The sequence below is a fragment of the Falco biarmicus genome, chromosome 14, assembly GCF_023638135.1.
Source record: "Falco biarmicus isolate bFalBia1 chromosome 14, bFalBia1.pri, whole genome shotgun sequence".
Classification (NCBI taxonomy): domain Eukaryota; kingdom Metazoa; phylum Chordata; class Aves; order Falconiformes; family Falconidae; genus Falco; species Falco biarmicus.
In genome coordinates, this window is record NC_079301.1 from 15,149,806 (window position 1) to 15,171,706 (window position 21,901).

The window sequence follows — 21,901 nt, forward strand, 5'->3', positions numbered from 1 at the left end:
GCAGGTGGGCAGTTTGTTGGCTAAACCAAGCTGGGATTTCATCTGGTTGCAGCATGGCAGCCGCCAGCTGGACACTGGGATCTTCTGGCTGGGCTGGGGGTGGGCATCCCTGCCGGGGGTGCTTTGCTGGGAAGCTGGGAAGTGGGCAAGCCGGCTGCTGGAGTTGGAATTGTCGCTGGGGCTTCTGCCCAGCACGCGTTGGGATCCGTGAAGCGCATTAGCAGGAAAGCGGATGGGCTCGTTCTGGCACAACTGGTTGGGAAAGTTCTCGTGAGGGTGGGCTCGGCTCGGGGGGGGGCGGGCTGGCGACGGGGAGCAAGGGCGAGGGACCCCTCGGGGGGCGCGCAGCGTCGCCTCGGAACTTGGCCCGTCTGGGCAAGAAGCGCGTGAGCGTCCCCGCAGCTGCGGGGGCCGGAGGCGCCGCTGGGTCCCCCCCGGTTGGGGCGGCTGCGGGGCAGCGGGGGCGTGCAGCCCCGGCTGTCCCCTCCCCCCACTCGGGAGCTTCGGCGAAGCCGGGAGGCGGCCGCCCCAGCTGCAGCCGCCTCCTCGGACGAAGCGCCGGCCCGCAGCGTGGCCAGCGCGGGGCCCGGGGGGGCGAGCAGGCGTGCGGGGACGGGCCCCCCCGCGGGGCTGACACCTGCGCCCGGGGCGGCCCGGCCCGGCGCTGCCCGCCGCCGCCGCGCGGTGGCGCCATCGGCCCGGCGAGCGCTGCGGGTGCCCCGCACCGGGCAGCCCCCCCGCCCCGCCCCGGGCAGGGCGGCGGCACCGCCGGGGGAGGGGGCGGCGTGCGCCCCCCGGGACGGGCGCCGAGGCGCGCTCCTCCCCGCGGCCCGGGGGCTGCCGTCGGGGCGGGAGGCGGAGGAGGAGGCGCCCCGGCGGCGGCGGCGGGCAGAGGCGCGCATGGAGCGGCCGGGGAGCAACGGGAGCTGCCCGGGCTGCCCGGCGGAGGGCGGTCCGTCGGCGCGGGCCGCCGCGGCGCTGGCGGCGGTGCTCATCTTTACCATCGTGGTGGACGTGCTGGGCAACGCGCTGGTCATCCTCTCCGTGCTGAGGAACAAGAAGCTCCGCAACGCCGGTGAGCGCGGGGCGGGCGCGGGGCGGGCGGGGGGCGGCGCGGCTGCGCTGCCAACTTGCGGGCGGAGCAGCGCGGAGCGGAGCTGCACCGCGCCCGGGGTCCGCCGCCCCCGGCCCCGCTCGGCAGCGGCCCCGCTGGTGGCGGGGCAGGAGCCCGCGGGCAGGACGGCATCCCCCGCCCAGCCCCGGGGTGGCGGTGGGCGTCTCTGCCCCGGGGAAGGGGCGCCCAGCCGCAGAGCACCCGCTGCCCCCGGGCCCCGGGGCACCCCCCGCCCGCCGCCCTCCGACTTGCGGGAACTCCTGTCGCCCGGAGGCAGCTGCCGTCGAGGAGCCCGAAGTCCCGCCGCGCCGCAGGTAAAGCCGCGTCCCTCCGGCCGGAGCGGGGGGAGCGCCAGGTGCCAGAGGCAGGGGCGATTTCTTTGGCAAGCCCGTTGCAACCCTCAGCACTTTTATGTTCCAGCCTTGTGTATATTTGAGCGTTTTCGTCTGAAAAGCTCCTGTGCTTTAGATGACCAACTGAAAGCCGGGTGAAGATTTTCCATGTTTTTTTCCGTGGGCAGTTTGAAGCTCTGCTTTGGAGCCTTAACTATTGACCTCCCTAAGGAACTGATCTAGGAAAATTGTTGATATTGATGTTAACCATTTTTAAGAAAGCTGTGTGTTTTGAGGGTGTAAATTTTTTTTTGCCTTCGAAGTCCTGTTATTTTAGCAAAGAAGTAGCACTGGATATAAATTACTCTGTAAGGAGTTTAGAGTAGTATGTGTAGTGCTGCTTAAAACATGCCGTAGAGTATGTTTTTCTAAAGACTACGTCGCTTCCCACTTTAACAGTGGAAGGCATAAAGTGACCTTCAGTTTTATAGCTTTTTATAGGTTTTAATGAAATATCTCTAGTGTGGATAATGCGTAAGCCCAAGCTGTAAGCATTTTGGAGATGCTGCTTTCTCTCTGTCATCTTGATCTGTAAATAAGGAGTAACGTGACAGAGTTCAGTAGAAGTAGCAGATGGATGAGACTGACAGGACAATTTCCCCCTGGTGCCTTTAACGTGTGGTTTATTAACGCTAGCACACAAATGGCCCTGGGCTTGGGCAGCACCGAACGCAGCGACCTCGCCAGCGAGTTGCTCTCCAGCTGGTGCGTGCAGTGCAGCCCGTGGTACCCGCAGGACATGGACATGCTGTACTGGGGTTATGAGAACTTTAATGTAGTTGGGAAAGGTATTTTCTGTTCTCTTCGGCTCTGCTTTAAAATATGAGCGCTGTGAGCTTGTGGTCAGTGGTGCTGGGAAAGAGAAATAGACACCCTTTCCTTCTCTCTAAGCTAACTACTGGTTTATGTTTTCTGGCTGGTTGGGCAGCAAGCAGGTTTGAAATTATTTCACTGCTTTCAAATTGTTAATCACTTGAATGCATTGCAAGTCTTAAGACTGCCTCCACTGTCAGTTGAGTTAAAGTTCCTGCAAAAGTGAAAAAGAACAGCTTTCCCTTGAAGTGACCGTGGAGATACTTTCCAAATCTTAATCCTTACCAGTAGCCTGTGGTCTGCTCTACATACAAGCTGTTGGGATGTGTGGGTAAACCCAACCCAAGTGAAATCTTTAATTTCCCTGCTGTGAGGGGAGGTGGCTCTCCTTGCACACAGAAACTAAGAGTGACTAGTGGGGAATTCAGTGTTACAAGCTGTGCTGGTTTAACCCCAGATGGCAACTAAATTCCACACAGCTGCTCGCTCACTCCCCCCATGTCAGGATGAGGGAGAGAATCAGAAGAGTAAAAGTAGAGAAAACCCATTGGTTGAGATAAAGACAGTTTAACAGGTAAAGCAAAAGCCATGCACGCGAGCAAAACAAAGCCAGGCATTCATTCAGCACTTTCCATTCATGTGCAGGTGGGTGCTTAGCCATCCTCAGGACTGCCGGGCTCCAGCACGTGTGATAGTTACTTGGGAAGACAAATGCCATCGCTCCTTCCTCCTTCTCCCCCCAGCTGAATATGCTGAGCATGACACCATACGGTATGGGACATCCCTTGGGTCGGCTGGGGTCAGCTGTCCCGGCTGTGCCCCCTTCCCAACTCCTTGTTCCCCCCCAGCCCACTCGCTGGTGGGGCAGGGTGAGGAGCAGGAAAGGCCGTGGCTCTGTGCCAGCCCTGCTCAGCAATAAGGAAAACTTCTCTGAATTATTAGCACTGTTTTCAGCAGAAATCCAAACACAGCCCCACACTACTGTGAAGAAAATGAACTCTATCCTAGCCAGAACCAGCACCTTCTCCACCCCTTATTCCATACCATTTATGCCATGCTTGGATCCCACACTATCCAATGCGTTCTCATGACGCCACCGCCCCCCCTCCCATCCTTTGATACAATACACAGGTATCATTCCCTTAGTCCATGGGCCACCCCTGTACAATGTCCATACATGTCCACTGAGCCCATTTAGTCCGTGACTTTGGGCTCCACTCGTTACAGTGTCGTTCAGGACAGGAGAGGTGGTTGTGTCGAGTTACTGGGCACCAAAGCCACCGCAGGTGGGTCACTGCTGCACTTGCGCTGCTTCTTGTGGGGCTTGTCCTCCAATGGTTCAGTGGTTCCTGCTACAGTAATCCCTATAACATGCGACTGCAACCATGGCTTACAACAATTTAAAGGTATCTCCGTTACAATCTCCACTCCTGGTGCCTTTGGACCAGACCATCGGGTTTAACATTGCAATGAACTCCTCATCTTGCTGCCCTGCTCCAGCTTGGCCTTACCCGCAGACTGCAGTCCCTTAGGGGCGTACCTGCTCCAAGTGCAGCCTTACCTATGGGCCACAGCCTCACCAGGGCTACGGCTGCTGCAGCGGAGACTTAGCCACAGACGCTCTGAGGCGCGCCTGCTCCAGCGTGGCCTTACCCGTGGGCCACAATGCCTTCAGAGACAGACCTGCTCCAGCCTGGTAGCCTTACCCACAGCCACAGTCCCTTCAGAAGCCAACCTGCTCCAACATGGCATTACCCATGGCTGCAGTGCCTCCAGGGCTGTACCTGCCCTCTTGTGGGTTTGTCCATGGCCACCTTCTTTGAGATGCTCCAGCATGATCTCGTGCACAGCCACTGATTGATGCTTCAAGGTGCACCTGCTGCAGCACGGACTTGTCCACAGCCACAGATGCTTCGGGGTGCACCTTCTCTGGCGTGGACTTGTCCTCGGGCCGCAGTCCCTTCAGAGGTATACCTGCTGCAGCACAGCCACCACCACAGCCACAGGTGCTTTGAGATGTACTTGCTCTGGCGGGGGCTTATCCACAGCCACAGACGCTTTGGGGTGTCCCGCTCCCATGTGGACTCACCCACAGGTCACGGTCCCTTTGACTGGAGCTCACAGTGGAGTCCCAGCCTGTCCAGTACAGCAGCACAGGAACAGCAGCGATGCCCTGGCCCTCTGCCAGCCCCGTCACATCGCCATTGCCGTTATCAGACTGTTCCCAGGCGCAGCACAGGGAGATGATAAGCAGTACAGCATGACAGCAAGCAGCGAAAGCAAGAAGCAGCCGCTAACGAGCACCAGGCTCTAACACACAGTAAGGCAAGCAAGCCCCAAGGCAAGCACAGGAGCCTGCCAAGTAATAGCTAAACAGCAATAACAGCTATACATTCAATCTAGCACATTCCAATCAAACCTGTCATTATCTTGAGCCCTTCAAGTCTCACGCTGGGTGTTAAAAGGACTGTCATGGTTTAACCCCAGCTGACAACTAAGCCCCACACAGCTGCTCGCTCACTCCCCCCGTGTCAGGATGGGGGAGAGAACTGGAAGAGTAAAAGTAGAGAAATCCCGTGGGCTGAGAAAAAGACGGTTTAACAGGTAAAGCCAGAGCCGCAGGCCGGCAGAGCAGCCCAAGGCGTTCATCCAGCACCTGCCATGGGCAGGCGGTGCTCAGCCATCCCCAGGACGGCCGGGCTCCAGCACGCGTGACGGTGCCTGGGGAAGACAGATGCCATCACTGCAAATGTCCCCACATTCCTTCTTCTCCCCCAGCTTTATACGCTGAGCATGACGCCATACGGTGTGGGACATCTCCTGGGTCAGCTGGGGTCACCTGCCCCGGCTGTGCCCCCTCCCAGCTCCTTGTGCCCCCCAGCCCACTGGCTGGCTCTGTGCCAGCCCTGCTCAGCAATAGCGAAGACACCCCTGTGTCAGCAGCGCTGCTCCAGCAGGATCCAACCACAGCCCAGTACCAGCTATGGTGAAGGGAACTAACTCTGTCCCAGCCAAAACCAGCACAAACACTTGGAAGTTGTAGGTGTTGAGAGAACTGTCCTGCTTTGCTAACCTGAGCATCGTTCCTCCTTCTTTCAGCAGCCTAAACTGGGAATGCCTTTGCCAAGTCACTGGATGGGTTCAGCAACAGGAGAGTGAGGTGGTCAGAGTGATGGTGACAGCCTGAAGTTCAGTAAAGTAAAAACGTGTAACCAGCATCTAACTGTTGTCATCTTGTTTTGCTGAAAAGATTGCGTGTGTTTGAGGAAGTTCCATTAATATCCTGCATCTGTCCTATTTGGGAAGCAAGGGTCTGTCTGCCTCCCTGAACACCAAGTGAGAAGTCAGGGGGTCTCAGCGCCGTGCTTGCTCCTCCTGACACGTGAGTAACACCAAGAATGAGAGGGGTCAGCTGGAGCACAGCAGCCAGGTTGAAGTCCTTTGGACAAAGAGTTTCTCTGCTCACGTGCAAATGTACCCTTAAATGAAAAGGATACCCGTTATGGATGTGTGAGCTCTTGCCAAGTCCTGGGAATGCCAAGCCCTTCATTTCTGGAGGAAGCTGGCAAAAGCCCAGCTTCAAGGTTGTTCAGCTGGAGCTAAAACGTAATGCCAGGATGAGCTGGGTTCAGGCTGGGATGTGAAACTGGCACTGCTTCAGTAGCTGTGGTGGGTGACCACTCTTGTGGGGATGGGGATTTTGGTGCACCCCCCCTGGACATTGCTGTACTTGGCACACTTCTTTGGCACCTCTGTGCAACCTGTAGCTACAGTGGGTGGGGAGTACAAGTGTGGCTGTTGGGCAGGTTCTCACAAGGGATACCCTCACCGGTGTGGTCAGCTGCCTGGAGAACATCAGTAGTTGCCTGGAGCTGAACGAGCAGGAGGAAAGGTGAGTGATGCCTGTGGGGAGAGGAAACCCAAATTCACCAGAAGCCCCAGGCTTCCTCTGCGGTGGATAGTTCATGCCCACAGCTGGTGGTTCAGTCAGTCATGCTGGGGAACTGCTGGCGTTAAGCTTTCCTACAGTAACTTCCAGCTACCCAGGCACTCGGAGCTGCTTGTATGGTCCGAGGGCTTCAGACAAAGCTCCAGGCTTTGGTCCGTATGTCCACAGTGCAGGACATCTAGATGGCTGAGGGGGAAGGGTGTGTGGGATAACTCTGCTCCTCTGGCAGGAGAGATGCCTGTATGTCTTTATGGGAGGCAGGTGAGAAGGGATGAACTCCTTTTGGAAGCTGAAAGCCTTCACAAACCTGGTCACCCTGCTATCCCTGCACTGGTGGAGTTTAAAAGCAAAAGACCTGACGTTTAAAACTTTCCAAGGGAAATCACCTCTTTCCCTCTGGGAAGGTGTCATGTAGGTCGGGAGGGTGCTGGTGCATCCTGTGTTGTTACTGGAAGGTGCTCAGAGCGCTGAGCACAGATCAGGACCCATGTAGGAAATAACATGAGTGAGCCCAGTGTTACGTGGCACGTGCAGGATCGCGACCAGCCGAAGGCTGCTGGCACGGCTGAGCCTACGGCTTTTCAGCTGTGGGTCCTGTGAGCTTTACACGTGTGAAAATCCACAGCAGAACCAGCCACCGCTTTTCCATGAGTTAGCTTGCTTTCTGGGCAGAGGCTCTGGAAACAGCCTTCTCCAGCTCTCCTGAGCTTGCTGCAAACCTAGGCACACAACCACAATGTGCATTCCCTGAAAACCCACATCTCCCACCAGCGCTGCCTGGAGTTTTGCGTGCAGAGAGCAATTTCTGCTGCCTCGTGGCCCTTTTCCCTCATGGAAACGTCTCTCCAGGGAGCCAAAACCACCGTGGGGGCAGGCGGCGCAGGTATAACTCTAATGAGGTCACCAGGCTCAACTGGCTTTTAATCCTCTGGGTATGCAGTATACACTGATGTTTGCATAGCGCTGGGGATTTTGTTCTTGGACCGTCACACCGGCCAAAGCCAAGCGTCACACACAAGTCTGCATGTATTATGTCAACGCCGTTACCTTTGTCAGCCAAATGAGTACTTGTAGAAGAAATGCTAGATCAGTTTGACAAGCCCTCAGACCAGAAAACTGTTGACTAGGGCTTACTATGTTTTCAATCTCGGAATACCGGCCGTTCCCTGCCTCTGCTGGGGACCACAGGCAGGATAGCCAGCCTGGGTTTCCCAGCTCAGGCCGTTTGCCCTCTGAAAGTATTGGCACAATGCTAAGTTCTTGTTTGCTTGAGTTGCTTGAGTGGCATTTTTCTATTTATTGTTCCAAGACTTCTGGAACTTCCTGGCTGGCCTGGGACATGTTTCTGTGGTTTTTTTTGGTTTTTTTTTTTTTTTTTTTTAAAGTCAGTGTTGGGGATTTGGTGAGCTCCCTCATACGCTGATGTGCAGGTTTTCCAGTTACCGACAGGAGAAATGGTTAGCAGATGGTGCTGGGTATCTGACCAACTTTCTTCTCAGAGGATTTTGTTGTAGCTGAGGTATTAGTCATCCTTACTAGCAAAGATAAACAGTAATGCTTATACTTTCTACATCTTCTGTATCAGAATCATTTCACTGTACTTTTTTAGGATCAAGCCGATTGTATTAATATACTGTTGCTTTTTTCCCTGATATACCTATTGCCATTAGTTTCTTTGGTATCTTTTAGTTTTCTTTAGAAAATGCGTTGATTTCCAGCTACTGATTTTATAGTGGATTTTCTATTTCTTACACATTTTATTTTTTAATTTGGCTCTTGTCTTAAAAAAATTCTTATTTTAAAACTAATACACTTTTTTTAAATATGATATTGCTTTTTGTGGGGGAAATCAGGGTGCTTCTAAAGCATCCTTAAACACCTCCCAATAAGCATTGTCACATTTGCTTACATTTAGGAGTTTTCTCTCAGTTATTTTTGTGTCTGTTTATTTCTGGTTTGGAGAAACTGACTGTTCAGAGATGTTGTGTTGGACCATGTTCTGTTTCCTTATCTCAGATGCAATTGAGAGCTGTGACTGGTTTTCTTCCAGCTACTGCAGGATATCCTTGTCCTAGAAAGCTATGTAGTATATGTAGGTGTGTTAAGATTTTTTTTTTTAATTATTTTAATTTTTTTTTTTAGCATCACAAGCCCTCCAGCATCTGCCACAAGCCTGAAATTACATCTTTTCTTTCTGTACATTGCGGGTAGATGCTGCAGGAGCTGCTCATCTGTTCTGCTGATTCATTTGTCTGTAGCAAACTCCCGCCAGTGCTTCTGCCTCTGACCCTCTGAAATGTCAGGGACTCCGCAGCAGGTGTCTCGGGTTTCTGGTGGGTTCTGGTGACAGAAACATGCTGTTTGCCGATGAAACAGTTTGAAGGTTGCGGGGACTCTAGGGGACTCTAGAGCTGCTTCCCTGGTGAGCTGCTCCCCCCTTCCCTGCTCCCTGGGTCCTCTAATGCAGAAGGGTGACACCCGGCACCCCCTTGCTTTTCAACGGGGATGGGTGCCTGCGACACCGAACGCGTGAGCTGCCAGCAAACGGGCTCACTGCTGCTTTTCTGCTGTTGCGGGGCGGGAATAATCCGTGACAGTGTTTGCTTTCAGCTTTGCTATTGACTCACTCAACTGGATGGTGATGCGTTTGCCATGACTGCCAGTGATGCTCCCTGGGCCAGCGATGCTCCCTGTGCCAGCGACCATGGGAATGGTAACGGCAGCGCTAGGGCTGCTCCAGAGAAGCCTGGCTGGGGCTGGGGCTGGGGCTTGCTCGGTGGTGCTGTGTGGTTGCTGCAGAGGAGGTGGTGGAAGTGGTGCCTCCTGTGAGCAGCTGGGGTGTACCCAAGCGCACCCGCTGGGCTCTGGGAGCAGTGGAGCTGGCGTGCTGATGGGGATGTGTCAGTCCCTGCCTGCATCCCTCTGCTCCAGCACCCTGCTCCTGTGGCTCTGCGGGAGGGTGCTGGAGCGGGGCCACTGGCTGCGGGACCTGAGAGAAGCGGGAGTGTCAGTGGGATAAAACCTAGGAGAAAATTAACGTGGATTAAGGTTAAGTGTGAGCTTTAAGTGGAATACCAGGGCAAAGTGATGAACAGTCTTAACCTGTTTTTTCCTAGAAGGTGATTTGCATGGTGAGACACAGAGGAATGGCGCTTTGCTGGGAATGGTGTCACAGCCCCATGGCCACGCTGGTTTGGGGAGGTCTCTGGCAGCACCACCTTCGGGTACTCCAGCTTTGGGGTCATCCAGGTCGGTTCCCACCCAGACGCTTGCACATCTCTCCTCCCAGGAGTGCTGTGCTGGGCTCCTCCAGTGCTGCGGGAGCAGCGAGGTGCCCAGGAGGAGGCTCGGAGGTGCTGTCCTGCTCAGAGCAGCGTTGTGCCCCTGTGCTGTGCAGCTCCCCTGCTGTGCTCTGGGAACTCTGGACAAAGTGGCAGGCAAAAGGGTTTTTGGAGTGCAGTAGCTTTAGAAATATTTCTAAATTGTTCCTTCATACAGCTCCATAGGGATTAGGGATTCCATCCCATTGCCTGTGTGAGGTCAAAGTCACCAATTTTTGGCTTTGTGTTTTTGTTGTGGTGGCTTTTTTTGTTGTTTTTTTTACTCAGGGCAAAAAATCCTCCTTAGAATTCATGTAGATGGGAGTATTTTTAGGAGTGCTGGATCTCAGGAGGCCCTTGGCAAAACTTTGCAGAACTTCCAGGAGAAATCTCTACTCCCCCTGCTTCTCCCCTCCCCCTCCCCCCCCCCCTGGATTTCAGGACACCCCGTTTGGAGCAGGACTTGAGCACAGGACTGTAAGTTGTGGATGTGTAGTTGGGGAGCAGAGTTACAATACTGTTAGTCACTCGGTAAGTCAGCAGTGCTCAGCACGTGCTTCAGGTGTACCGGTGGCTTGATGGCCAGATGGTATGCGGTCAAGTGAGTGATTATATGACAAATATATGATTCAAGAGAAATGAATCAGCTTTCCACTAGAAACTGTAATTCTGGCATTTCTGAAATGAGCAATATTTTTCTTTGCAAAGTGTTTGATAAAAATGTTGTTAGGTGTTGGGGCAGGTCTCTGTACATTTCCCCTTCAAGTAGTTGAAACAAAAATCCTCCGATTAGGAAGATCTGCATCCTGTGTCATGCCAGATAGTGCCCTGCCTTCCCGGGGGGGCACCCCATGGGCCTTGCAACAAGAGACAAGAGCTAGCAAACCAGGGTCAGCCCCGCGCTGAGCTCCCTTTCTCCCTCTCTGAATCCTTCCAACGCCCTTGCCCTTCCTTGCCTCTAGCAAAGGCTTTTCTTTTTTTCTTTTCAGCCCCAAAGAGCATTATTGCCCCAGGATTTGATGTTCCTGAAAGATCTGGAGAGCCAAGTGCTGGCATAGGTAACAGCAAATAATTACTGTGCAGACAGTCCTTCAACAGAATCTGGAATGTGTTTCGGGAAGAGGGAAGGTGGGCATATGTGCTCAATGTAGCTGTTCCCTGTGTGACTTGTGGAGTGATTAATTAAAAGGTTTAAAAAGACAACTGTCACATGATGGCCTATACATAGAATGGAAATTAATTCAGAGATGGGGTTTGTATGCTTTTCTTTTCTTTCTTTCTTTTTCTTTTTGCATTTTCACTGTGTTTTGTTTGCTTTTCTTTCTCTATGCAGGAGTTTTAATCCCTTCCAAATCTGTCCCACAGCAGAAAGCAGGGGTGGAGGAGAACAGAATGGTCCTTCTGGCTGGTTGGCGAGAAGGCTGTGCCAAAGTCCCAGGACACTCCTGTCCCTGACAGCCCCAGTCTGATGGGACTGCGCCTTGTGGAAGATGTAGAAGGAAATCTGTGGGGTAGCTTTCTCATGTTTAACTCTTCTCATTCCTGAAAGCTGGAGTGAGGACCAGTGAGTCCCTGTCTTCTGAGACTGTCAGCTTGACATCTTCTGTTGAAAGACCTCAGATCTTGCCTTATTGAACAATCCCCAGCATCACCTTCAGATGTGACGTTGCCAAATGCCGTGATGGCAGCAGGGGACTGATGTCCAGCAGCCCAGGGTCCAACCTGCTCTGCATCCCTGCTTGTCCTTTGGCTTAGGTGCAACACTTGTGGGCCTGGGCTTGGTTCTGGGTGAATTCCAGGCACAACTGAGCTGGACACCAGAGATGCTGGGAAATTACTGTGTCACAGCTGTGGTTCCTGAGCCAGCATAAAAGGATCCAGGTAGAGACGGGTTCAGCGAGGCTTGGGGCAGGAGGATGCGCAGAAGGTGAGGGAGGAGGGGGATAAGTGGGGATGCTGGTGGAGTGGTGAGAATCTGGCCACAACAGGAGGAGTGGTGGTGGGATGTGCCAGCCAAGCCAAAGTGAACAAGGGTGGGTGGTAGGGTGCTCAGGCGAACCGAGCTGTGCCTCTTCCCCATCCCAAAGGGAAAGGTGGGGAGAACTGGCAGCTCTGCCTGTTGCAGACATTCCTGTTTGATGGTACGTGTAGGTGGGCTCAAGAGACCCTGGTGTCTTCTGGGAGGGAATGTAGCTTTTCCCGTGGGTGCTGAGCAGGCACACTGCCTGCCGTTCCCATGGGCTCTATAAGCCATAAGTTAAATGGAGTCTAACATATTTCATCTTGCTCCTGGCCCTGTGTCTGGCCTTCAAATCTCAGCTGTGAGCTTTATTTCTGCAAATATTGCAGTAGAAAGTAGAGCAAATTGAATCTTAATGTGATGGGTGAAATCCACAGCAAAGTCCCATTTGGATGCGTTAGGAACTGGAGCCCTGGACCATGCTGCTGGGGGAAACGGCTTCTGCAAGGCATGGGCTGCCCACACGAGCCCAGAGGGGGGGCGCAGGGCTCTCCTGGGGCTTTAGCTCTGTCCTACTTGCGGGGAGATTCACAAGGAGGGATTTAGGAAAAGGAGATATTCTCCAGGTGGTCCAGGATTTTCCAGTGACTTGTGCAGGGTGACTAACTTACCTTCCTGTGTGCTGCAGGGTGAGGAAGAGCCTATTGATTTAGGTGAGCACAGCAGCTTAAGCCAGCCCTGAGACTTGCCTGTGTTTGCGGTCTGGGGAATGGGCAGCAGGCAGAGGAGATAAAAGGGAGTAAAGACTGGGGTCCTGGTGCGTGGGAGTGGGTTTGGGCTCACTTTTAGGGTGGAGCTGCTGGAGACTGGGAGGAAATGATCTGTGCTCAGGGTTGGCTGGGAGAGCTGGGGTGGTTCAGCCTGGAGAAGAGAAGGCTCCAGGGAGACCTTAGAGCAGCCTGCCAGTACATAAAGGGGGCGACGAGACAGTTGGGGAGGGGCTGTTTACAAGGACATGCAGCGATAGGACAAGGGGCAATGGCTGTGGGTGCCCCATCCCTGGCAGTGCTCAAGGCCAGGCTGGATGAGGCTCTGAGCCACCTGGGCTAGTGGGAGGTGTCCCTGCCCACGGCAGGTGGATGGAACCAGACGAACTTCACAGTCCCTTCCAACCCAAACCATTCTAACATTCTATGAATCTGATACCCAGTCCACCTACTTATTCTCCTGCTGCATCTGCTGGCCAGTTCAATGGCAGGAGCCGTCCATAGCGCGCTGTTCTACTACTTCTTTGGCCTAAGTCCCACCTGCACGCTGCTGAAATACTCCTGTCTGTCCTCTGTAGTGTTTTGCATTTGCCCTCCCAAGTTATCTGTCAGCACTCAGCTTTGGGGCTCCCTTGGGCCAGTGGAGGGTCCCTGGCTCAGAGAAGAGCAGAGTCACACCAGCATCGGCAGGAGGGATTAGAGCTCATCCATGTGGCGGGTGAGGGAAGAGCTGATGGAGGAGGGAAGGGTTGGGGGTGTCGGGAGAAGCACATGTGGCTCCCGCTTGTGTCCCCGAGGGAGCAGTGAGACAGGGATGACAGTGCGGTGGCACTTCCCCTGAGCTGCTGTCAGGTTCTAAGCAAAACCTAATGTTGTTCTTGGCTGGTTCCTAGGAAAATGGATTATACCATATTCAAAATATTCAACCCTGGATTTAATAATATTACAAAAATAACATAAATGTATTTCTTTCAGAACCTTATGGTATTCTGTTGAAATGCTGTCTGTTTATCTGCTGGGGTTGCCAAACATGTCCTCCAAAGCCAACGTCAATGCAAGTTGTTGCCCTTCTAAATAGAAGGAGCGAACTATAGCCTGTGTTGGTAGCTTTGGCCCCGTGCTGCCTGAGGGTGACAGAGAGGTGCCTTGAGGAGCTGAGCAGCTGGGTAGCCTTCCTCTATGACTATACCTTTCCAGGTTAATTTGTTCTTCAGTCTCTACACCTATAGAGACTGTTCTTTAGTCTCTACATGTCAAGGTCCTCCATTCCCATCCTTCACTTTGAGATGCTCTAGAACTTTTTAGAAGTTGCCTCAGTTGTGGGTGGAGCTAGGAAGGTGCTGGAGGTCTCTTGACACTGGCCGTCTGGCATCTTCTTTGCAGAGCTGATGTAAGCCAGTCCAAATAAAAGGAAACCTCAGCCCCTGTGATTGATTCCCCAGCCAAGTGAAGTAGCCCACCCTTACAGTACTTGCAGACCAAGCCTGTGGCTTTTCTGTGTGATCGGGGAGGAGGTCGGAGCTGAAATTCAGGTAGAGTCTGGCCAATGGGGCCGTGAGGACATGGGCATAAGGTGCGTTAACTTCATTGCAAGCACAGTAAACACCCTTTCCAGTTCCTGGTACAGATACTAAAAGCAAGGCATGACAACGTAAATATATCCCTGGAAGAGGTTTCCTGTAGTGTTTGGAGTAGCCTGGAGTTGGCAAAATTCATATTCCTGCTTTTCTCTCACAGTCTCCATTGTCTTCTCTCACACACCCATCCCACCTCGACTCTTCTGACTCTGGTGGAGGGCAGAGATGAGTTCAAAAGTTAGCTGTCCTCTGCTTCCCATCACTAGTTGTGCCTGTTTTCCTTCTGGCCTTTCCAAAAGCATTGGCACCATCTCTGGACTTTTCAGTGCTGTGCTTTGCAGGGGGGAATTAAGCTAGAATAAGGTACACTGTTCCCTTTACGCGGAAGTAGGTGTTATCAAGGCACAGATTATATCTTGGCTTTTCACTAGAAATGAAAGAAACCATTTCTACCATACCTAAGATGTGTTAAGTCAGTGGCAAGCACATACGTCTTACACAGTCTTTCTACTAATCAAAACTAATCAGGCAAAACCGGTTGGACTAAGTTCAAAGCTTGCTGACAAAACGCTTTAAGAGTAGGTGTGGTTGACAGGCACTGAAATGATCAGGTATTGCAGTATGGATTGCATACCATGCTCGTCCACGGGCGTTACTGTAGGGAAGGCAGAAGTGTGGTGCGAGGGCTTGCAGAAAAAGGCACGTGCAATGGGAGAAGGAAGGACGTGTTTAGTGGGAGGCTGTCAGGCTAATCTCTGCCCTCAAACAGACAGGCAGCCCCTCCTGCCAAGAGCTGTCATGCCCAGCAGTCAGAGCGACGAGGAGCAGCAGGAGTCACAGCTCCGTGCTGTTCTAGACAAGGCGCGAGCTCGCAGCTCCCGCAGGTGATCTGCTTGCCTGCCTTGCTGTGATGCATCTGGGTGCCCAGGGTGCAGAGTGCTGCCTTTCTGCACGTGCCAGCTGCGCCCTTGCACAGCACCCCGTGTTCTAAGGGTTCAGTGAATTCAGCCTCTTGTAAGATACCCTCTTTCAGGGCACTTCTTGCCTAGGCTGGGAGTGGACTGAACATCTGGGCATATGCAGTGGTCTTCTGGTCCTTCAGAGATACACCAGCTTTATCCTCATAGGAAAAAAGAACTTGTTAGGCAACGTACTCGTGTTGTTCCTGACAGTTGCTGACCAGCCAATTCTTAGTGACCCAAGACCTCACTGGGCACTTCAGAGGGCTTTGCTTTCAGGAGGAGAGCTGCGGTGGACAAAACATTTCCAGCCTGGTCTAGATTGTCATTGAAAGGTGAGGTGATGCTGTCTGCCACCACCCAGGCAAGGCAGGTCAGCAGAGGGGAGCTGGGAACTGTCCTGAGGGAAGACCTAGGTGGGACAACTGGGGTTTCCCATGCAAGGCAATGAGGGAATAAAACTGGCTTGCCCTGCATGATTAGGACCATAGAGTAATTAGCTAATGAGAGAAGCCTTCCCAGTGTGGTTGTACCATCGGAAGCCATTAATTAAACATCTTGCTAAATTTCAAGCTAGACAAGGCCTTTGAGATTAGTGTGGGAGCAAGAAATAACCACTGGATGAACATCAGCATTGTGTCCCTTAGCAGGTACACATCCTTCTCTGCCTTTTCCGTGGAGTCTTTAAAATAATACATTTGCTTTGGAATAAATTATATGCATAGGGAAACAGAGCAGTGGACAAGCATCAAATAGGGCTTACAAGGAGCTAGACTGTTTCAGCCTTCCCGTGACAGTGTCTGTTCTTCTTTACTGGTATTTCAACTGCGGTTCTCTTATTTGTTGTTTTTTGAGACAAATTTATCCCAGGAGAGGCTGGATTTCTTCTGATGGATTGTTGGCTTTACAAAACTGGTTGCTGCTGCTGGACTGTTCGCAGTTTTTTCTTACCTTTGAAAGTGATTCTTTGCAACAAATGTGGAAGGATACCCACTTTTACTTCCATGTGGAATGAAGACAAATGATCAAACTCTTCTTTTCCTGAAATGTAATCCTGGTTGGTAAGCAACCCTTCTATTTCCCCCTCCCCTGTTTTTAAATGTTTGAATTCCTAGCAATCAACAGAACTGTGCTATGGAGAGGTAACTCAGATGGCAAATTGTGATCCCCCTTTTCCAGCTCCTGTAGTGCTCATAATGTGTGGGCTTCTCCCATGAGGATGCTGCTGAACAGCATGCCACCACTGCCATGGCTCCCGCAGAGGTGGCACGAGTGTGTCAGGCTTCTGCTCTCACTGGTTTATGGTAGATGCTACTTAATAATGCCCCCTTGCAACTAGTAGATTTTATCCTTTGGCTTAATATGCATGTAGGGTACTCAGTTAATGGGTGTACACCAGTGCATAGATCTCACTGGTGAGGTTTGCTTGTGAGGTGTTAGTGGCTTGTACTCCCAGAAGATAAAGGTTGGCAGAGAGGTGGCTGCAGCGAAGGTAGTTCTGGTGTTAAGGGGAGGGGGGTTGTGCTGCAGAGTCGCCGTGCACTGCACACCTGTGCTTGCTGCCGTATGGCTGTAGGACTTGGGTGATATGCCTGTGTTGTAAGGGTCCTTACTGCAAAGCTGGTGAGTTGTTGCGCCAAGCCCTTAGCCACAAGCTGTCCTTAGCAGTGGTAAAATCCCTCCCAAACTGGGGCAGAATGATACGGCATGTCAATGAAGAGGAATTGCTGAGCAGCCCTTTGTCTGGTTTAGCTTTCTGCCATGGACATCTAAGACAAGTTCATTTTGAAATAGAAAGGTGACTGGTTATTCTGCACCATGTCACCCAAGAAAAGCACTTCTGTTTTTTAAAGAAGAGACGGAGAAGCCAATTCCTGCAAAGCATTAATTTTATCCATGTCCTTTGACATACCCTTGCTTCTCTAATTCTTCTGAGACAGCTCTTTCACTGGGGAAATCAGGAAGGGAGGGGAAAGGTGCTGTGTCTGGGGCATCTAAATGCATTTGGTTGCCGACTGCAGGATGAGGCTGCCAGCGTGGATGGGCGCCTGGCAGTACATTGCACTTCTGTCTTTGAAAACATAGTGGCCCTTTTGGTCACGGTTCTGGTGGGTCTGTTTTAACTCTTGGACTTCCCTCAAAGCAGGGTTCCCAGTGTGTGCTGAATACTTTTTGAAGCAATTGGGTGGGATTTGAAGTGGCAGCCCACTAAACACCAGAAGTGACTGGTGGCACAGCTGCATTTGTTGTGGCATCCTGGCTGCAATGCCGTTAGCAGGGCATGAATGTGTTCCCCTTTGCATCAGAGGAACAGAGGGTTTCCTGGGGGTCTTGAGCATGAATATTGGCATTTTAACTCTAATGATTCTAACAGTAGTGCCATTGGAGTTGGCTACTGATCCCAGGATGTGTCTGTCCCTGCTATGTTGCTTGCACTGGTCTTGCAGAGAGGGGGTGATCCTGGCTTTGTGTGTGGCTGGAGGCTACCGCGCCGGTGCTGCGTGTGGGGGCAGCTACCCTACAGCCTGCGCTGAAGGCTGGAGTGCTACTGTGCTGGAGCACTGATGTATGAGCTGCCACACCAGTGGGGACTGCAGAGCCTGGCACGTTGCTGTCAGGAACACAAAGCAATGCGTGCAACGTGTGATGGCCGTGTACTGAGTGCCCATCCTGCTCTCCTGCTGCACTGTGTGTTCTGGCAGGGAGAAGGGTGGGGGGAAACCAGGGTGGATTCAGGAGAGAGAATGACTTCTCCCAGGCATCCTAAAGCTCAAAATACTTGAGTGTCTCTGCTGTAATGGGAAGAGAGGTACTTTGCAGTCATGCTGGAAAGATACTGTATAAAAGACTTCAGATTTGGCACCTTTTGTCCTTCTGACTGGTGTTGACTTTAAAGCAGGTGAGGTATCTGCGGGAGTGGCCTTGAAGTGGCACAGGAATAGCAACAGGGGAAACTGGAGTGGAAGTTCCCTGCAAAGTTGGTAAAAGGACAGCCTGAAGTTGAAATGTCACTCAGTTGCAAAAGAGATGAAAGTAGCTTTTGCTTGAATACAGCCCCTTTCTTATACCTCCGCCTGTGAGCTTTGCAGCTGTGTGTTTGTCAAAAAGGGTTTTCAACTTTCTGTTGTGGAGGGTGTGAGTGGGTAGAAAGCTCTTGCGCTGGCTTTCTGGGTAGCTGGGAATAAACCCCCATGCAACTGATATCTCTGCCACAAAACTGGGCCTGGCAACTTGTACTTTTATCCTTCACACGGGAAAGTAAGGCAGAAGATGTGATTTCTTTAGCGTGGTGATGAGCCGTGGACTGTAACAGGAGCATGCTTTCCAGGGGACTGCTGCTGGACGAATACGTTTCAGACCCACTATGTGCTGCTTTCTCTGTCTGAGACAAGGAGACCTAGAGCTGTGGTACCTGGAAGAAGCTAAAATGTGTCCATGCCATCATCAGGTTTACTTTATTTCTGTCAGAAATGCCCAGTTTGCATTTTAACTGGTGCATCAGGGATAACACTTCTTCTTGAGTGCTGCTGGTGGTAGGATGAGAGACCTATAGATCAGCTGCCTGTGGAGCTATAGTTTCACCTCACATTGCATTAATCTCTCTGCCTTTTTCCTTCTCCCCCGGTTTAAAATTATTTTTGCTTTTAAGTGCTTTTCCAAGCTGTGAAAAGCTGCTGATGTTCAGAAACTTTCAACCTCCATCACAGAGAAAACAGTTCTGCATTCGCTACCAACAAGTGTTTTATAATTCATTATTCTAGCAACACCTAAGTTTTCAAACATTTATGAGTTGTTTAAATATATTAACTTTATGACTGCAGAATGTGTCTGCTAATGCATCAGATCTGTTTCCCCTGCCTCTTGTATTTCCCTGTCTTCCTCATAATCATGCTGTGTTATTCCTTCAGTGATTAACAGTGTGTGCCTACAATCACGCTGGGAGCATCTTGAGAAGCAAGAAGCCAGCTAAAAGTCAAAGCAGGACAAGGCAATCTTCATATGGAACTTGAAAGCGCTGCAAAATTATACATAAAAGAGATGAAGCACCTCTGTTTTCAAAATCTGCTCTGTCCTTTTCCCTTCCCTCTGACTAGTAAATGACCTGCATTAAAACAGTTTAGGTGAGCCACAAAACACATCCATACATCAGCAGCAAAAAGACAGCGGTACAGCAAGGTGAGTCCAAAATGATTTTGTGAAGCAGCTCGAAGCCTTCTAACTTAAGATCTGTGTTCTGAATCATTGTCCCCCCAAAAACCCCCTTTGTCTATGTGAATGGATGCAAGTAGGCTTTAAAAGGAAAGGGTGACATGACGTCTGGTGCATGGGTTTGCCTTGTGATGAGGACACAGACAGTGTCCTCATCTGGGGTCACCTCTCTTGCCATCACCTCAATCCCCCCTTTCAGTGGACGCTTCCTTGGAAGTGAGCCAAGACAGTTCTCGGAAGTACTCAGAAGCGATGTAAAGCCAATGAGCCATTTCACAGCATGGAAAATATTTACTCTCGTCTGCCAGTCTTCTCCTTCCTTTTCTTTAATCTCAGAACATCTCCATGCATAATCTGGCCTATAATTATAACCACACTGGAACCAAGAGTGTGGTACCTAGTAATTGCTTTATTAATTAATATTTACTTGTTCATATGACTTTCATTCTCATTCAGTTACGTTAAAAAGAAATGGATTTTTATTTGCCATTGTTTGAAGTCAGGAATTGTGCCATGTATTTAAAAAACACACACAAAGCCAAACATTCTTCTGTTTGGGGGAAAAAAAATGCCAGCCACAACCTGTGTTCAAGACTTCCCAAGTATTTAAGCAAAAGTAGTAATTGTCTTTAAGGAGTTAAACTTGTAGAGTTTTAACAGAACTGCACAACTTCCTTAGGCAGTTGTGGAAAGATCTGGGGTGTGTGTCCAATTTGCAGCCGAGCTTTGGGGCGTCTGTTTTGCAAAGCTGCACCTGGGAGATTTAAGTGGCTGCAAAGGTGTAACATGAGTGACTTTGTGACTTTGTGTTGCATCTTTCCCCTGCCCCTTTGCTCGTCCCCTGTGCTCGGGCTGCAGGCAGGGGCTGTGCCTGCCGGAGCAGAGCCTGCACGCTGAGCTCCTCTTGCTTTGCCTGGGCACTTAGACACCAATACGAGTGACTCGCGCTCTTTGCCATCTTACCAAAAGCTGCAACTTCTATTAGAAAAAAAGAAATAATTTTATCAGTCACTCTGGCAGCCTAGGGATTTGTATGAACAGCTTTCTTAAAGGCTAAAGGGGCTGAACAGGGATGCATGTTTTACAGTGTTGTTCTGAGAGAATGGAGATGAGCCTTCAAAGCTGGCTTGTACTGGCAGACACAGCCAGCCAAGATGCTTGAGCTGAACAGCAGATGTTTTGCATGCTAATTGGTATCCAGATGTTTTCTTGAAATGTGCTGGTTAAAGAAAAAAAAAGGTTGAATCTGTAGGATACCAATACATCATCCTAGCTCATGGCTTTATCTAACTCACCTTTTGATTTAGATTCTAATTTTTCACACCAATCAGAAAACTTCCCTGAACAAGGAGCAGGAAAAACTATAGGAAGCTGAGCATTGTTGACTCTAGCAGCCCAGTCCTCTACAATCTTACTCCTCATCTAATTAGCAAGCAAGATAACTAGAGGGTAGTATTTTGTATAAACTCATAGGTTTCATGCAGGGCTATGCAGAACAGGTTGTAAATCAGGCAGTGCCTCTTAACTTACACGCGGCTTCATCTCCTGCTCTGAGTAGATAAAAAGGGTATAATAGGGAAGGTATTACTCATGCCAGCTTTACACATATGTGGCTATGATGCTCCTTTCAGGAATGTTTCCTTCTCCAGAGAGCCAAATAACAACTGTCATCCTGAAAACGATGACCGATTAAGAAAAAGCAGCATGGAAATATTAGGAGAGGGAACAGCATGTAACCCTTATAAAGGCCTGTAGCAACTGTGGAGAACAAACAACTGGACTTAGTTCCTAGGGATATCTTTAAAAATTCAAATGTGAAGTAACCCAGGAGGAGCTGGTTGTACAGCTGTGTACACCATCAATGGTGTCATCAGGTTTTGCCCAGTATCCGACACCTTCAAGCCAAAACTTAGGGAGAATTGCAGTAAAAGAAGTACATTCATTGTAATTACTCAGCAGCTAAAAAGGTATCCTTTCTTGTCAGAAATGTATTTGGCCAAACTGTAAAGGCTTTTTTTCTCTTCTCCTGTGGCTAGTTTGGTTTAAGACCTGCTTTGCAACAAAGCTGGTAAAATCAGGCTTTTTTGCTTCAGAAAGTGGAGGAAGGTTAATTGGCCAGGCTGGAGGTGTTTTATTAATGCCACCATGGAGGAAGCCTGATTCTGATTTATTTGCAGAGATTTCACAATGTGGCAGTGCTGTCTGGCAGATTTCCTCTTGATTTTCAAATCAGTGGATATTACGATTGGCCCAAGTAGGAAGCTTTGTTTGCATGTGAACTTCAGCTAGAGGTTACCTGTGAACTCAATCTTGAGATCCTTATGCACACACACGTAAATGTTAAGAGTTTAGAAGAAACCAGTAGTTACTGATCAGTGTAGTTAGCATTTTAATTCACATCTCTCTTCTAAACAGAACTTTTCCAAAAGCGTCTGCCTAAATTTAAATGGACTGTTTATAGCAACCAGCCAGTAATACAATATACTAAGCAAAATATGCTGAGCATATGAAACAAACAGGGTTACTAATCCATGAATAAATCATAGGTTCAAATCAAGTTGCACGAATGATAGTGCCCATTTAAAGAAAATGTACTGTGTAATTCAAACTGTTTCAGAATTAATAATAATAATTACATTCTTAATCACCAGGAGGCAATGTTTCTTTCCCTTGCAGCTGAGGAAACCTTAGTAATGCAGGATTTCTACTTCTCTAGATGTAAGGCTTTAATTTCTCCATAGCAATCATATCGGATGCGTGCCATTGTATGGGATTATTCCCCACTGCTGAATGGGGAGAGTCAAAGAAAGATTACAAATTTGGCCTTGTATATTGTTTAAG

At 50.5% G+C, this 21,901-nt stretch overlaps 1 protein-coding gene across 1 annotated transcript in view; it reads left to right on the plus strand.

Moving 5' to 3' along the window:
• The first annotated feature begins 840 nt into the window (after positions 1 to 840).
• Positions 841 to 21,901, plus strand: part of GPR50 (G protein-coupled receptor 50) — a 47,326-nt gene continuing 26,265 nt past the window's right edge. The window contains exon 1 of the mRNA XM_056359727.1: positions 841 to 1,075. Coding sequence (XP_056215702.1) covers positions 901 to 1,075 — 175 coding nt within the window. The 5' untranslated portion in view covers positions 841 to 900. The remainder of the gene's footprint in view (positions 1,076 to 21,901) is intronic.